General features: G+C 42.8%; 1 protein-coding gene across 1 annotated transcript; it reads right to left on the bottom strand.

The window, feature by feature from the left end:
• Window positions 1–747: 747 nt before the first annotated feature.
• Window positions 748–16,117, bottom strand: LOC146198411 (transcription initiation factor TFIID subunit 6-like). Its single transcript, XM_084593913.1, has 12 exons — window positions 15,859–16,117; window positions 15,390–15,476; window positions 14,054–14,207; window positions 13,481–13,537; window positions 12,142–12,305; window positions 7,258–7,323; window positions 5,684–5,761; window positions 5,366–5,467; window positions 4,606–4,730; window positions 3,711–3,969; window positions 3,292–3,462; window positions 748–1,660 (listed from the first exon to the last, which is right to left on the bottom strand). The coding sequence occupies exons 1-12, from the start codon at window positions 16,006–16,008 to the stop codon at window positions 1,172–1,174; spliced, it is 1,902 nt and encodes a 633-aa protein (XP_084450039.1). The 5' UTR covers window positions 16,009–16,117; the 3' UTR covers window positions 748–1,171.
• Between the last annotated feature and the right edge of the window lie 1,749 nt (window positions 16,118–17,866).

The raw sequence follows: 17,866 nt of genomic DNA, 5'->3' as shown, positions 1-17,866 counted from the left end.
ATTTCACACAATCAACACCTCTCACAACGGCAAGATGCAATGGTCAGAGACAATGTAGAATGATGTCCAGATGAGAAAGACACCTTCACTACCCTATGTCCAGCACTGCGAAATAAGCTTAAAATAAAATACTACTCCCGAACACAAATACACAAAATGAAGAGCGATAGCAAAAACAAAATAAAGCACCTGCGTGGATGCAACGCAACACCACTAGAGGCGTAGTAGCAGCTTGGCAGATGAAAAGCACGGTCAGTTCTTTGGCAATTGAGTTTTGTGGACGCTGAACATTACAGGGGCACAATGGGCAGCCCCTCTGGATAAAAATCAAACCACAATATTTATTTAAAAGGACCCTCCTCATGCTACTGGACCTTTCTTTGTTGGGTATGGGCACATTGTAAGCTATGAAAAAAAAAAAATTTCATACCACAATGCCACAGGGATCAGTGGGCACACAAAATATTCAGTAAAGAATGGAGGTTGCCAATCCATCAGAACTTTGTTTATCTGCATAACAAAAGAATAAAGCCCTACATATGCTGCCCTGAAAATGCTCTATCCAAGATTAGAAAGTAGGTCATCTTCAAGAGCCACTCAATACCTTTCACCAATAAAATTGTGCTCATTCTTGTATCCTCACCTTCCCCCTTTGAGCCCATGACTTAAAACAGCCACTATATGCTCATTGTAAACACACTACTGTACAACCTCAGCTTTGCAAGCAAAACTAGGTATTTATGAAAAAAAAAAAAAAATGTCACCACCACAGTAACGAAATATACAGAAAGCTCATTTATAAAAAGTTCATATCAGCTAACACACATATACACACATGGCATATGCTGGCTCAAAATGCACTTTGCCCTCTTTTTGTATCGCCCTCTATTCCAGGTAACTAACATGTCATGTATTCATTGCAGCACATTTATTTTGCCATGCAATGAACAGTTATTATACACGTCCCTCCAAGTGACCCCAAAAATAATAAAAAAGCAGCAGCAAGGCATAGCCGGGAAAAAGAATCAGTGCAAAAAATTAACAGGGCGCAGGTGCTCACGCGTATGTACACAATGGTTTGCAGATGACAGGTCTGTCCCAAAATGTCTCTGGGGTATGCCAATGGACAAAGAGAGTGGCCCACACACACATCCCCCCCCCCCCCCCCATCTCATGAAGGGTCCATCATTTCTTCAGGTTCTTCCTTCACTTCAGCCACTTGAATGGTCGCAGCAGCAGCAGAGTCTGAACTGGTGACTGCGGGTACAGTGTGATGCAACTGTGCAGACGACGTAGGGGTCGAGAAGATGCCCTTCATGGCAACGTTGGTAGGCTGAGCCATGGTGACTACAACAACTTTGGTCAGGGGGGCTGTTGAAGTGACTGCCTTGGTCTGGAGTGCATTGCCCTGTTGCGTTGGTGCAGCTGTCACTATCTTGACAAGTGTTGGAGTGGAGCCAACGGTGCTAGTGCTGCCACTGTTGCTGTTGACAACACTGGTGGCAGCATTGGCAAGGGGACTGGCTGGTGCCGCTAGACGTGGAGGGTTGGAGGTGACAATGACATACTTCTGTGGTGCCCCCGGCAGAGCTGCTGTGGGAACACGAGGCGCAGGAACCAGCGAAGATGCACGTGGCGCAGCTTGGAGAAGACGTGAGGGCTGCAATGAGGACGTTTATGCACAAAGTTTGCTTAGTGTTGTACCTGGCAGGTTGAAATTAAATTGAGGGGCCCTGAGAACACTACTACCTATTTTTCTTAAGGTGGGTACCTGACTTTGCAAGGTTCTTTTGAGGTTTATTCAGCAGCAGAAGGTGCCCTTTTTGTTGAAAATTCAGGAAGAGGAAACTATTTTTACACGCACCTGATTCAATCGTTTGACACCACTAATAATATTAGGAGAAAAGCGACCATCTTTGAAATTGGTGTGGACTTGTCTCAGAGGTCCAAAAACAAAAAAAGTAGTTGGAATCATCATAGTTTCTGTACAAAAACAGCCTGTGGGAGAAATACCTACATTTCGTTCCCTGGCCTAACCTAACTAGTAGGGCAGGTCCCTTTTAAGTGAAGGATGTTCTCAAATTGGATTCTGCAGAACCCCCCTGGCTGATAGGAGGATTTTTTTTTATTTCATGAGTCCCCATATCCATGAATGCCTCAAGCCCTCGCATTCCCTGTACCCATATTGCTTTAGGAGTCAAGATAGTGTTATCACTTGCTAACAAATTATTTAACTATTAACTTAGTTATTGATTTTGGGTACTACTTAAGGTATCATGCATCTGCATGCATGTCAGGCAAGACAGGATAGAGGCCAAGACACACTGGACTTAGCATCTTATAAAAAGCTGTTGGGTTACCCCAGCCTAAAAATATTGATGTTTCCTATGATAATCAATAAGTATAGCCCAACATCAATTTTTCTTCAGAGTACCTTTAACAGTTTCTGTGAGGTGAAAAGTGCATGCAGTCATAAGTGCGCATAACAACCTTAAGAAAATGAGCATGCTGATGTGGTGAACAAAGGCCCTGTAACCAAGACAGCGCTTTGAGTCTCTCGTCAAAGCTGCCAGTGCAAACTAGTAAACAGGTCAGCCACAATGTAATATTACAAAAGCTATCTGGAAATGACGAATGACTGCTAGTTCAAAACATGCAGTCTTTCCCGAATATTTAGAAAGAAGAAATAGACCAGCAGAAACATCTGAATCGAAACTGAGTAAAAACTTGCCGAATTTATCAAACTGGCAACAAAATAGCAACAGTGGTAAGATTAGTGACAGCATGATCAGATCAGCCCTTTACAAGACAGTGCTGCAGTGATGGTGCATTGTGGTACATGAAGTTTAATATGTACTAAAGCAACGTCAGTTGTGAAGGACAGTGTAGTGGAGGGCTCCAGTGATTTTAATCACATATGGTTCTTCAATGCAAACTGACATCGCACAGGACACAGGCACCTTGCTTTTTGTCTGCATAAAAAACATGGCCACTGTGTCCGGGACTGAATCCGCGTAGTTGGGCGCAGCATTCGGGTGCCCTAGTCATTGAGCCACCACAACAGTGCAACAATGAGCATGACTGTTTAGCAAGGACCGGCCAATGTGCACACCAGCTTTAAGTGTGCACTCTAAAAGCACAAAGCATGAAGCCTTAACTGTCGACCGCACAGCTCTACCTATGAAAAGGCATTCACACTTTCTGCTAGAGGTAAGACAAAATGAATTGAGAATATGCCATGCTGGCAGAGCTTCCATCAAAGACAAGCAGACACAGCAGCGATTTGCGTACCTGGGTGACTGTGAGAGTGGTGCGTGCCACTGAAGCCGTTGTGGTAGGCTGCATGCGAGCCCTAACCACCTGTGCATGTAGCAGGTGGCCGAGGTAGCCATACTCTGCCCGGTACTCCTCTGCATTGTCAGGAGGCGTCCGCGTTGCTTTCAGAACAGGCGCCAACACCCTCTTTGTCACCGGGAAAAGGGGACGAGGAAGAGATTACAGAAAACAGTATAAGCATCACAGCTTTATGGATGTGAAGAACAAAACAAAATAAATGCACGCTGATTTTCTGTAGCCTAGAAGTAACATGTCCATGGGATGGCAGTAGCTGAACAGACACCTGATAACTACACCATCAGTTAGTATTCTAAAATCTTTTCCTTTTGCAAGTGAGCATGAATTACATGCGATAGGGGATTGCCAGGCTTTACCAGCAGCAGCTGCTTGATGTGCTCGGCAGCCTTCTTGTCGGCAGGCGAAACACCAGGCTCCTCAAGACCCTGACGCAGCTTCTCGCCCAGGGCGCGCACCCGTGGAAGCACAAAGGACCGGACAACCTCAGGTCCTAATTCGGCTAACCCTGAGACAGCTCCATAGTGCGAGGCCAATGGCATCTTATCGTTCTGCAGTGCACGGCTGAACATTCGTGTCACCCGTGTCTGCACGTTGTTGGTGCTCGTGTTGAAGTTCCTGTAAGGGCAGAAGAGGTAATGGGTCAGCAATACTACTTCAAAGAGCAAAACATGCATAGACCTTGACTCCATCTCAAAGTTTGATCAAACTTTCCTTTATATCAAAACAAAAATCCCTTGGCAACAATTGGATTTAGGCATGGCCCTAGCTAAACATTTTTGGCGCCCTCTTATGGCCTAACCCAAGTAACGTGTAACCACAGGTTCACCGTTTATACATCGGGAAGAAAAATATTTATTTAAAAACAAAGCAAACATAGATCAGCTTTGTATAGGTCAAACAATGTAACAGAAGTTGCAGAACATGACAATACTGCAACACAAGACAAAACTGCACATATCAACTCATGAAAGACTTCACACTTCACGGTCCCAGATGTCATATGTAATCACAAATGCAACCTGCACTTTCAAAGCATTATTCCCACAACATATTCGCCGATCCTGTGCTAATCTGTTACACAAATGTGCAATCTTGCATCAGTCTGTAGAATATGAGCAGGCTTTCATTGCACACACCAAGCCCCTTGGCCTTTTTTTCGAGAGTGCTATAGTACTTGGGTATGCTGACAAGAAAATGAAACGCATATCTAACCCGTAAAAAAAAAGATACAAAAGAGGGGTGGGGGCTCACTTGCAGATTTGTGCCATCAGTCGAGATGCAAAGTCCCGCAATGCCCAGTGGTTGTCAACATCGGGCCTAGTGCACAGTTGTCGGCTCACAATGCACGTCGCCACTGATGGGATCAGCTCATGCAGCTGCAACAAAACATAAACACTTTTGTCACAGACGCACTACCACTCTCCCAAGAATGCAGTACAGGGAAAGAATCAAGGCAATCAAGTACATGGTTGCATAATACAGTCACTTCCAAAGAAGTGTCACAACTGTATTCTGAGCTGCATATGATGTGAAAATGTGGTATGGTCGGTCAGTACACGACCAAAATGTAGAACAGTGGGAGGGAAAAGAAAAAAAAGAGCAGTAACAAAATGATAAGATATTTTGGCCTTATAAACGAAGGAAACAAACTTGGTATACACACTATTAACTGTTCGAAAAAAAAAAAAGACAGCTCTTAAAGAGAGAAAAACCAGGCTAATCTTATCCTACTCTCCACTGTGAAATTGCATTCTGTTGTGTTACTTGATTCCATACCCTGACCCTTATAGCTGCATGTGTAAGGGGCCAAGAGACGGAACACAATAAGCAGTTGTTTGCACCCTATTCAATGCATTTTGCTTATTTTGAATCTTTTGCTAGCACATGGTCAAGTTAAATGTACAAAGCTTAAATGAAAGTCCATAATGCAAGTTCAGCTTCAGCTATTTACAACCATACTAACACATCAAGCTCTTTCCAACCCTGGCCTTGGATCATTGCTAGTACTTACATATTTCTCGAGGTACAAGGTCTGGTTGTCCAGCAGTGCCTTTACCATTCGAATAAGGTAAATGAGAAAAGCCAGATTGTTCTGCACGACATTCACCTTCACCTGAAAATGCAAAATAGGGACCAAGGATGTAAGCAGAGGCAAGCGGCAAAGGTTCGAGGATCACATAACAGCCAGACAGTCCACCAGAAATTCATGAAAAGACTCGAACACTTAGGTTTTGTAAAAAGAAAAAGAGGTTCTGATCAAAAATGCTGCTGGCGCTGCAAAATCTGATGTTGGTTTACCCTGAAAACCCAGGTGTGAAATTTGTCTTACCCCTTCCGAGATGAAAGTGCACAAACGTGGCAGCATCTGGTGAAGACCTGGATCTGAAGCCAAGCTCTGCAGCGCTTCCTGGAAAACACAACGGTGTAGAAATGTTTCCAGATGCCTCAAAAAAGAAAAACAACTCACAGCATGGTGCAGAGAATAAATCTGTTGCCAGCCACTTCTAAACAAAAAAAAAAGAAGGCCTTTGTAGAAAAAAACTGATGTACTATAGGTACCTTGAAATATCACCTCAATCTACCTCAACCTGTCTACAAGGCCAGCTTCATTAAATATATATTAATTAGGAGAAGCTGCAAACAATGGCAGCCAGAAAGTATAGCTGGTAATATGAACAGGCAAGCTTAGAAAAAGCCTATGACTTGCACACTGCTGTAAAATCTCATCAGGTAGGCCTTCAAAGGAATAGGAAATATGTTCAAATTATCCAATAGTTTGAAATCTTAAAAAAACAGTTCAGAACTGCTTGCATCACGGTAATTTTATCCAATGAATGCCTGAAAATGGCTGTATTTGAGATGAAAACTAAGCGAAAACGACATTTTGCAGTCTCGTCAAGTGCTTTACTTTGGGCACCCTGTCATAAATGCCAAAGAACCGCTTCACAATTGTAGGTGCCTCTCCGGCCCTCTGCACAATGCGAAGTGCTGCCTCTTCACAAATGGCCTCGTTGCATTTTGAGGATGCTTCACCACATGCCACCCTAAACTAAAACTGAAAGACCAGTGACTGGCCGATGCATGCGTCCGATGCAACGGCAGGATGACATGAATTAAGAGAAGCGAAACTGAAGCATGTTACTGGGCAAATATGTCAACAAAGCGAACTTCCAATTGTCGTTGCACCTGCCACAGCATGTATGCCTGGGGTGTGTAGGCAGCACTGTTCCATGTAATTCAGGTTCACGGAGGTCTATCTGAACGATTCCTGGCTTTGCGTGTTGATGTGACCCGATGTCAGGACTCCAGGAGCAAAAGGCACTGCTCAGTTTATTGTAGCCAAATATATACAAACATGATGACATCTTGAAATAAGACTTGCACACACATGCATGCCAGGCATTGTAACCTCCACCTGAATTAACAATTGTTTGAGGCCATGAGTGCCGGCCTCAACTGCACTCATAGTTCGAACTATTGGAATTTCTGTATTGATGGGAGTTCAATTAATTAGAATTTACTGTGTCTGCATGAGAGGCACCTTCACTATTCTATCTGCACTTTTAGATTTTCCTGGCATAAACAGAGTTAGCCATCTGTTAGTGCAGAATAAATTGGTACTCTGCTAATGCTTGAGGGTGTGCCATTTGTTCTGACAAGGGTATAGCTCCTAAATCCCCCAAAATGGAATGGCTGGTTTCATCTTTTAGGACAGCATTCATAACGAAGAGAGTCACTTTTAGAAAGCAAACTCTGCTGCTAGCAAAGAAGTGAAAAATTGCAATTATACTTGTATGTCCATACAATTTGCACAATTCAGTTATATTGCTACTTTAATATAAGACTTGAAATAAACATACTATGTAGTACTACAGTGTGTAAAAGTCCTTCCTTGAAACTCACCGCTCTACGCGAGTCATCAGATCCAACACAAGCTTCTGTGATTTCCTTGTAGTAAAGTTGCTGCTCCTAAATGGGATGACAAAGAAACAGAAGGAAGCCATGTGACCACACTATATCACAATGTGTACAACAAATAACTGCAGAGGGGGCACACAGAGAACAAGGCTATCAGACTGCACCTTACCACGCTACAGCCATCAAAAAACAAACTGGAAGATGGCTTATCAGACTTCTCTCAGAGGATATCATGCTAACGCTACAGTATAACAAGTGCGCAACCACAAGACAGTTGGCTAATGAATGCGCACTTTGGGCAAGTTCGCAATAAGAACAGATGAAAAAATTAAAGATAAAGAATCAGAGAAAGCATAAATTGTGGGGCTGGAGCGAGTACAGCAGTGTAAACTGAGAGTTGAGCATAGGTGCATGTCTGCTTGAGCTGCATTAACAATGACAGCGCAGCAGAAAAACAGACGAATCACTGTGCTCTCTTTTGAAAGTACCATCACACTAAGCAGGCACAACACTGACACAGATGCTACACTGGCATCATCGATATTCACTCCGTGTTTATTGCAGCTCGGACAAAGAACTGAGCTTCCTTTTTTGGCCATTTCCGATAAATGTTGTCTTCAGCTGTAGCTAACGGTCACCAGTTTAACTAACCGATACGCATACGATAGGATTTGTGGCCATATCCGCAACGCCACAGAATGGTCAATAGTGACATCACAGGCAGGTTGAAGCCTACTTTCAGTTTTGGTTTCTCAGTTATTTTTTTTACTTTTAAAATACTTCTATTTGATATCTTCAGAAAAAATAAAAGTTTTGTACAGGAAAGAGGCAACTTTAAAGAATGAGCTGCGATTATAAACTTAACATGCTCAACCCCTTCCCCCACAGTTGCTTTTTAAGGCCCATAGGAGTACATCAAACTGAATGTTTCCGAAGCAGGTTTTTTGATTTCACAATGCGCCTATGATGTTTTCTCTTAAGGAGGAGCAACCACGGATATCCTATAACAGATTGCAAAAGTGCAAAACGCCATTTCAAAGGTGGAGTAATTTTAACACAACGCAAAATGTATGGGAGTATGAGACATGAAGCGCAACTCACAAAAAAACCTGTAAGCAAAACTTATCAAGATGTTTTTCTCATTTCACAGAGCACACAAAGAAAATGGCCAGCTGAAAGTCGGCAAATGCTTTCAAGAAGAGGAAAGAATGTTGTGTCATTTCGAACAACAATCTACATTAAGACGGCCCTATAAAGCTATATTGTGAAGCTAAACATACCCCTAAAAGGCTCCTCATCTGCAGGGTGCTCCTCCAAGGTGCGCATTAAGTTGAGCATGCTGCTATGTCTGCTACATTCTCTCACAAATACTGGCATTCCAAACAGCTCTTTGACAATACCCTTGGGAAACTGCTTCAAAAAAGTGACTAGTTTTCGCATGCACTTTTTGGACGCTTACAGCCATCTCGAAGCAGCTAGTAGAAGCTATCTTCCATTGTCGTCCTGCTTTTAAAAACCGCTTGGTTTCTTTTCTTTTTCTTATAACTTTCTCTACAGCTGTTTCGTCTAAGAATTTTCGCTACTGCATCTTTTCAACTGATTTTCGCTACTGCATCTTTTCAACTGATTTTGTTGTCAGGTGGTTGTGCACTCAAAGTTTGCAACTAGGCCACAATTTACTTCAGTGATACGGATGTCGCTACAATCCATAAAACCCGATTTCTGACCACCCTGGATCCCCATTTTTTTTTATTACATATGCTCTCTATGAAAAGTTCTGCAAATGGTTATATTAAAGAGCTCCGATTCTAACGATACAAAGGTTTACATTGTATGAAATACTCGGACAGCCCGATAAACGATAAGTGAACTGTACAATCGTACAACTGTAAATACGCCTACAATCTGTTCTAGGATGTTCTTCGCAAAGGGAAAAGGGATGGCAACATGTGTGCTGTGAAATCAGAAAAACTGCTTTGAAAACTTTCGTTCACATGCACTCCTATAGGCACTAAGCCCACTTTTCATCCCCTCCCTGATGTACATAGTAGGGTGCCCAGACAGTGCTACACCTCTCTGTTCAGGGCGGTGCTGCCATTTTGGTGCATCCGCCGCATAGGCTCACCATCGTAAGTCAATGGCGCACAGCTAGAATCTTTGTTACCAAGTCAGCAAGTTGGAAAGAAAGAACAGCTTATTTAAAAAATTGAAGGCTAACACAAGGCCCACTTGGAGAAAAGACGTAAACAACACATTTTACTTACTTGCTCAAGCATACTATATCACAAAAGATTGAAGTCTTGACGTTTCAAGATAGTTAACTGTTGGGATACTTCGTTGTCTGCCTTTATAGTGATTTCATCAAGTGCAAAAAGGACAAGACAAGAGAAGTGAACGAACACAAGCGCTACTAGCAACTATTTTTTGAGAGGCACACTGACTGGCCTGCACAGGTACACCATGCAAAACGCTCGAAGATTTGTCAGCTGGATTATTTAAAAACATATGAAACAAATCTTATTCCAGAGTTATAAAGAAGCACTAAAATATCAATGAGGCAATTTGGCCCCGTTTTTGCGATATGAATGCTTTCAAAGTTTCCCGAGCTGTTTTTGCTTACTTCTTCCTAGGCTTCTACATTACAGATATACAGTCTGCAATAAATGCATGGCAAGCAGCACAGCAACAAATCTGTGTCTTCAATATTATTTCGTTTCTTTCCTGCATGCTCCTTAAGTCGGCCTTTCAAAAAACGCTCCATATGGTCAATTTACGTTTTGCCACAAGACAAAGGGACCTCGAGGCAACGTTAGTGAATCACTACAAGAAACGCGTCTCATGTCTTTCTGACAGCCAGATTCTCTCTCACAAGTAATGAGACCTTGTATTCGCCGCCTTTTGCTTTCTGGTTCTGTCCTTTTGCACTGCATTAAATCACTATAACGAAGTTGCAATGCGAAAATTCCAAAAGCACTGTGGACTCTACACTGCAGAAATGCGAAAGCCTAGGCATTGCTGGTACACACAGTGCATCACATTTGCTCTCATTATGATTGCTAATGTCATTATTGTCATTATCACTTATTGCAGCTCCATTGTCATTGCTCCTATCTCCCTCCAGGTAGACAAGAATTATGACGTGCGTTTTACGATCCCGGGCGTAGCGCAGTTGGTTAAAGCGCTCGGCTAAGGATCCAAGGAATGGAGGGTCGATTCCCAGTGGAGACAGGATTTATTTATATTTAACTATTTTCCTCATAGTAGACAAGACGAATTATGATGTGTGTTTCAGTTGATGATGTCATTTGATTGATAGCTATAGTGGGGCAGGATACTGTGAGTGTGAGCCATTAAAGGCTTTCGCCTTGGAACTTGTAAGCGTGACAGCGAATAGCTACCAAGACAATGACTGATAATAGTGACAAAAAAATTCTGTGCAGCTTTCACATGAATTACTAGCGAGACCCTTCAGTTCTAAGCACACGTACACTAAAATGTGACTCATGACAGTGCAATAATTCCGCAAAAAACTCGAAGTGTCAAACAGATTGGCTTTTCAAGAGCAAGCACCTAATCGCGATGCATGTCACAGGAAGGTCATTCATATCTGCGTTATCATTCATAAGAATCGCATTACCACCAGGCAGCACTGATAGAATGAAAACTATTTCCCCTTCTTCAGTTTCTGCGTCGGCCACTTTTCAGCGATCCCATTTCATCCGAGACTCTCCCTTCTTTCTATGCTCTGGATCTCATGGGAAGCGGAACACTCCAGGCCTCTTTTGCATCAGTCTGGTATACAAAGTGACACAACAGCAGGTCATCTTCATGAACTCAAACTCACAAGTGCAACCTCATCACTATTCGACAAATTCGCGCGACCGTGGACACAAAATCATCTGCAAAACAACACCCTCACAAAGCATACACCGCAACTTCCCGCTGCTGCTTTCTTGTGCCGATACAGCAGCCAGGCAGCGCGAGGCTGTGCAAATATTGCCACCACCCTGAATGGCAGCACTGCCATCGAAACGCCCTGTACTGCAGCATCTACAAAAAACACCATTGTTTGTACACACATGTTGGCATATAGGTAGACAAGGAATGTCTATAAGGAGATGCGACACACTAAAACTCTCATGAATAACCACAGTGGTCGAGGTTTTCTGCTAAATAGTTCCTGTTAAATTCATGAGAAGGCACGGCAGCGGCGATGCCGTTTCGGCCGCTTCCCATTGCCATTCCTAAGGTTTTGGTGTGGAGCCAAGCCTTCCAGATCGAGTGCACTGTGCCACATACAGAGATCACTCCCACGAAAGGCAGAAAAAAAAAAAGGGCCTATGTAAGGAGAAAAAGACTGCTACTACAGCTCTGAACATAATTAGGCTAGTTAGCTATTCCACACTAGAATACCAAATATGGAATATTTAGATGTGCAAAATCAAGACACTACTGCTCAGTTCACAAAATATTAAACATACCTTACAACTACCAAATGCTGGCATTGAAGATCTTGAACACAAAGGTTTGCTTTGGTTCATGGGATTTAACATCCCAAAGCGACTCAGTCTATGAGAGAAACGCCACAGAGAAGGGCTCCGGATATTTCGACCACCTGGGGTTCTTTAATATACGCTGACATCACACAGCACATGAACAGAAAGGCTCAAGCAACTAAATTTCAGCTCACAAAATACACCACGGCACGCATGACATTTTTCATGCCTTCTCCTTTGCCAAGTGTTCTTAGTCCAGAGAGGCTACACTGGCCTTCAAGCAAAAGGAACCTCTCCAACTTTCAAAAAGCACAGCCTTGACATAAAAGTAGTTCCATGTTCTCCCACAAGTAGATATTTAGCTTCAACTCACCACAGACAGCTCGTGTGTGGCAAGCTGCTTGACACGGACCGTCTCGACATGCTTGGTGCGCTCCTGCTTGCTGGGCAAGCCGGGCACTTTGGCACCTGGCACCACCACCTTGCTCAACTTGGTCACCGGGTCAATGCTCTCCACGCGTTGCAGGTCCTTGGAGACTGTAAGTCAGAGGCAGCGTTACCCATCCAAACTCATTTCGCAGTCAGTATTCCAACATCTGTCAGTAGTTGCACGCAATATGACTCTTGTTCCACAGAGCTCTCTCCGTGAGCTCAGTTACAAGTTACACTGCGCTCAACTTTGGCAAAGCTTATGCTGCAAACATCCAAGCATTCCATTTCATTTATAAATTCTTAAAGTGCACCTTAGTGAGAGACCCATATGGCCCCTTAATAGCGCCACCCATTAGAGCCAAGAACAACCAGCAGATAAAAAATTATGAAATTCTTTGTATCTGCCAATAACACGCTTTTGCACGAACCAGAAAATTCAATCCTGCTGTGATAGAAACCAAAATGTGTCCCTCAGAACTAACAGTGCATATATTGTCACATAGTGAGGACGAGCCCGGTAGCCACAAATGAAGACGCTGGCGTTACACTTGAACTAACTCTTTATTGGGCTGACCCGCACCTGCAAAAGAACTAAGCAGCTCGGCGGAGGAGGCGATAACAGCAAATGTGCTCGTTGAGCTAGCAATACCCGTTGCATTTGGCAGTGCTCTACTTAAAGTCAGCGCGAAACAATAAAGTAAACAAGCTAAGGGATACCGGAAAAGTCTGGAATAATACAGAAGCAGTTCTGCTTGCTTCCAATCATTCGAGACTAATCTCAGCGCATCTCACGCTACGCAGAAAATCTGTTTCACAACACAAGCATGAACAAAGAGCACAAGATTGTTCTGTACGCTTCAGTCACACCACGTCGGCTGCTGCTGAAAACAACAGAATAAACGCTTGTTAACAAAATAAAGATTTCAAAGATTCGTGGCAATACGGTACACATGTACTAAAATCTTTTTTGTGTTATTTATATTATTGCCATAAGATATCTGCTTGAAGTGATTTAGCAAAATGCTCCTTGTAATGAATGCTATAACTGTAAAGACCATAGTGGAACTTAAAGGTTTCAATTGTCTGAATTATTTATTCTATCTATAGCAAGTGAAGAGCAAAATAGCACCAGCAAAGGATGAAAGGGGCACCTTTTTTGTCGGCTGGATAGCTAGTTTATATCCATCATGCAAGCACCATGAGCAGCAGGAAACGATGCCACAAAGAGGCTAGAGAATTCTTCTGAATATGCACACTTTAAGGAAAGAAGTAACACATACCAGGTGGTGGGTTTTCAGGAACAGTGGGCTGGATTCCTTCTATACTCAGCCAGTGCGCTGCAAATGGAGAAGATAGCAGGTTGTCGTACAGCGAGGAATTGTATAATTCAAACCTAGATATTTACATGCGTCATTGCCACCCAGTATGAAGACATCTGCAGGAGTATGTTATTAACAACTGAGCACTTGATGACCCTAAGATTTCAAGTTTTTATGGAATATAATAACTGAAGCAACCATAAAGTTTGCAGTGCACTAACTTGCAAAGGAAGCTTTTTTCCACCAACATTATGTAGCTGATTTTGGCAAGCAAGCATTGCAGTTTTCTACTACTACTTATGATTTAGTATTTATTCTTGGCACAAGGCACAACTATTCTGTGCACAGAATACAAACTGTGTATGGTACAGTGCAGGTACAACCACAATAGGGAGCCTGCATTGGGAAGAATGAGTATACAAATCGCATTCAATTTACAAAGCGCCAATGGTATAATGGCATTGCTGCCAAAAACATTTACTTTATACCTAGTTAGTGCTTAATGCCAAGCAAGAAACACTTATATGCCCCTACCTTTTAAAGAAACGTCCAGTGGGAGCTTCGGTAACTGTGAACTGATGACTTCATTCAGTTCCAGCTCTTTTTCTTCAACAAAAAATAGCTCCCTGCCACCACCACTAGCATATCGAAAAGGCACATAGTCACGACAGTGGAAACCATAAAGGGGCTGGAAATAAACCAAAAAACAATCAATTAGTTGACAAACAATGGAAGTGAACTGCACCTACTGAAATGTTTTCTAATAATGTAAAAAAAAAACAGCTGCATGGCCTCAACAGTAACAGCTTTTTGAAACCGAAGTAAAGCGCAAAAATACGTCAAAGCATGCACCATGTATGTAGAACAGGAAAAAAAGAAAAGAAATTTAATGAGGCACGAGAACAGGTATGAGTTATCTACAAGGTGGTAAATGATTTCACTGCAGATTTCAGACAATCTCTTTAATATGCCAAGGCAGGTAAACATGTTTCTTGCGGTGAATGTATTTAACAGTAATCGCTACTACAAGGCAGCATATAAAAGCTGTCATGCTTTCCCCTTTTTGGCAGAACATGACATTGTGCATGATCAAGTAGCTCTCGGAAAGTAATGTAATATTGCGACTATTTAAAGGTGGACATCTTAATTAGCTTGAGTTCTAGAGCATCACTTCAAATTTTAAATCAATTACATGTATGTCAAGAAATAAGATTTTTTTTTAATGATAATCTCAAGAAAGGTACAGCCTAAGGCAATTTGAAGACCAATTCTGGGAAAACCTACTCGGAGAAAACTTCCCGAATATGGCTTGTTTCGCTAACACGCAACAGTGAATGTATCACCTTAGCTAGTCAAAAGATTTCTCTATCCAGTACCGTTATGGTTGTTGCTGACTTAGCGACCTCATGCCAAGAAAAATTTCTTGGTCCGAACGTGATAACCTCCTAATCGCGCCAGACTACAAATAAAGCAATACAAAATAAGTAATACACGCACAGATGTGAAAAGCGACCAAATGAGAGAACTCCCCTAACACGCTAGCACACAATACTAACAATAAACACTGCATATCATTTGATAATACCAACAAATAGACGAAAGTTTAACGTAAAGGTATAGGAGAGATCGAGGCACTTGACTCATGACCTAGGCATCACAAAAAGCTGGCAATGGCAAAAGAAACGAAGCTTTAGCTAAACGGACGAGAAAAATGAGCCGGTCTTCAAAAAGATCAACAACTTATGCAGCCAAAGAAGTTCGCTGCACACCAGGCCGAAACTTTGTGCATCGCGCGCAACGCGCGAGGAGCTGCTTACGACAGCGGCGAAGCGCAATCTCGAGCACAGCAGCGTCAAAACTCGCTGCTTACCTCGACATTTTTCATTTTCAGCGCGTTGTCAAAATCGGAAGTGGAAAGTTTTCTTCGTTTCGCGTGCCCCATGAACTTGCTGGCATCCTGCAAAAGTGGGAGGGAGAAAAAAATGCGACAAACGTTGCCTCACTGAAAATTGTGAAACGTTTTCACACTAGAGTGCCGACAAGAAACCGCACGCGCCACGAATCACGCGGATGTAGATGCGAGCGCGACGCAGGAATGCTTCATTTACGTGTTCTTTCAGTGCGCATGCCCTGCCGTTTGATTTCAAATCGCGCCCGCTTGGCGCGCGAACGCGCATGCATAGCGCTCAGTGGGGTCGCAGCGCTGTCAAGGCACGCGTGAAGAAAACGTTTTTTCCGCCAGTAAAATATCACAGAGGCGATGAAGACAGAGTGAAAAATATTCGGAGGACGCGGACAGTTTAGTTAAATAATGTGGTAGCTCGCGATCGAAAACATACCTGTGCTATAACTTTGAGACGGTACGTGATCTCGTCGGCAAGTTCTTTGGCCGCTTCATCGGGCAAATTCGAAATTCCGATTGATTCAGCGATGACCTTCATCGACTCTGGCGAAAGGTTGCTGATTGTTTTCGACTCTTTTGAGGCCATGCTGCAGAATGCTTTACTATATCAAGTGCCGATACGGTGTCCAAACACGGAGAAACGATCATCCTGCAGCCTTCTGAACAACGCCACGACCATCCAGCGCCATTTTAGTTGCGGCCTCCACTAAATCAAAGCGTGCTCTTTCTCACAATATATACGCGGCGCTGTCTGTTGCATAAATTTTTATTAAACCAAAATTTGCAGTTAGCATTTAGTTTTTTAATTAACGCGGTTATAATAAAAAGTAACAAAAACTTGTAATATTTATTTTATTGAATTTTTGGTGGTGTTTGCCTCCCACCTTTAATCCTGGAGTTTATCCCAGCAGGTTAGCAGCAATGTCAAGGTCAATGTAAGTGTCGCTAAACTAAGCACTCAAAAACTGTTAAAGTCAAAATGAATGCAGCAGCCATAGTAGAACGAATCAAATAATATAATCAATCGATTATAACTGCTGCGGCCTTTCTTTGAATTGGGAAGCTGTGCCCGTGCGACAATGTTTGTCCTTCAGCCCATCATATAGCCGAAGCTTCAATGTTACATTGGTTATGTCAAACTCCTCCTTTACTCGCTGCGACTCCTGTTCTTGAGATGGGCTGACTTTAGCGAAAGGACAGGTGTAACGTAGTTTCTTATTTCATTCTTCGCATGACCTACAACTCGGCTATTAAAAAACGAAACCGAAACTAATAAGAAACATGGCTGCGGCAATAATTTTTCTTAATTTCCTGTCTTCTGCCATAGCCTCATGCATGGAGGAAGAAAACAAAATCTTTTTTTTTTTTTCCCCTCCAAGGCAAATGGTTAGCTTTGGTATCACCTGGTTACGCTCCAGTTTAAGCTGTGGTTAGGCATTAGGCTTTGCTAGACCTGCATCTTTCGCTCGCCGATGTGCAAATTGGCTGAAGTTTAACTCAGCTGAATCTGGTTACAGAGCGAAAGATCAGATAAACATGGTTAGACACAGTTTAGCTTTCATCTTTTACTTTTCAAGCCTTGTTCAATCTTTGTTGTTCAACATTGGGTAAATTTTTGTCTTTTGTGCTAATTAAACCAAAGACTGCCCTATGATTGGAGTAGTAGTCCACCAGTTTTAAGGTTTTAACGTCCTAAACTTCCACATCACATCCAAGCTGCAACTTGCAGAACACGATGTCCAAATCTGTGTTCAACATAGTCATTGACACGTTTTAGCCATGTCTCAAGATGAGCCTCTTTCATCTTCAGTTCCTGCTACTAGTTTGCACCATTCTTTTCACGGTCATTGGCAAGTGCTTGTTCCCAACGCACACCTGCAGGATGGTCAGATTCGGCCTGGCGTCTTCGATTCACAGCCCAACGACAAGTACCTGCAACCGGTTCTTCCATAGCTGTGGGAAGCACCTAACTGATGCAACTGCCTTAAAGAACAAACTTCCTGTTCATACCAGTTGGTTCCCAGTTCGATAACAATGAATTCCCAACTGGAATTTAACTGGGAATTTGTTCCATAAACCAGTTAGGCCAGTTAAGATTTTCACCTGGAGAGTCACGCGGACAGGCACGCACGCTTTCAAGGTAATTTGTGCAGACACGGCAAAATCGACGCCAATAGGCAAGTAACGCTTTCTCTTTACAATTCGATGAATTACTTCGTTGTCATAAGCAAATAGCACATAATGGTCTGCTCACTGTAATGTCTTGCGCATCATTACAAACAATGTAGCGAAAAATACTGAATGAGCCGAACGTCGCAATGGCTCGCATTCATCCTAGCGACGAGGACAACTTTAGGAGCAGATACCCCTGTGGCAAGGAGCTCTGCCCCAATCTGCTAAATCCACTAGGTCATAACGCCGCAGAGCCTGTAAGGCTTCAACAT

This window comes from Amblyomma maculatum, chromosome 2, assembly GCF_055883805.1.
Source record: "Amblyomma maculatum isolate TAMU_Amacu chromosome 2, ASM5588380v1, whole genome shotgun sequence".
Lineage (NCBI taxonomy): Eukaryota > Metazoa > Arthropoda > Arachnida > Ixodida > Ixodidae > Amblyomma > Amblyomma maculatum.
The sequence above is the reverse complement of the archived record's forward strand: the minus strand, read 5'-3'. Positions and strand labels throughout refer to the sequence as shown.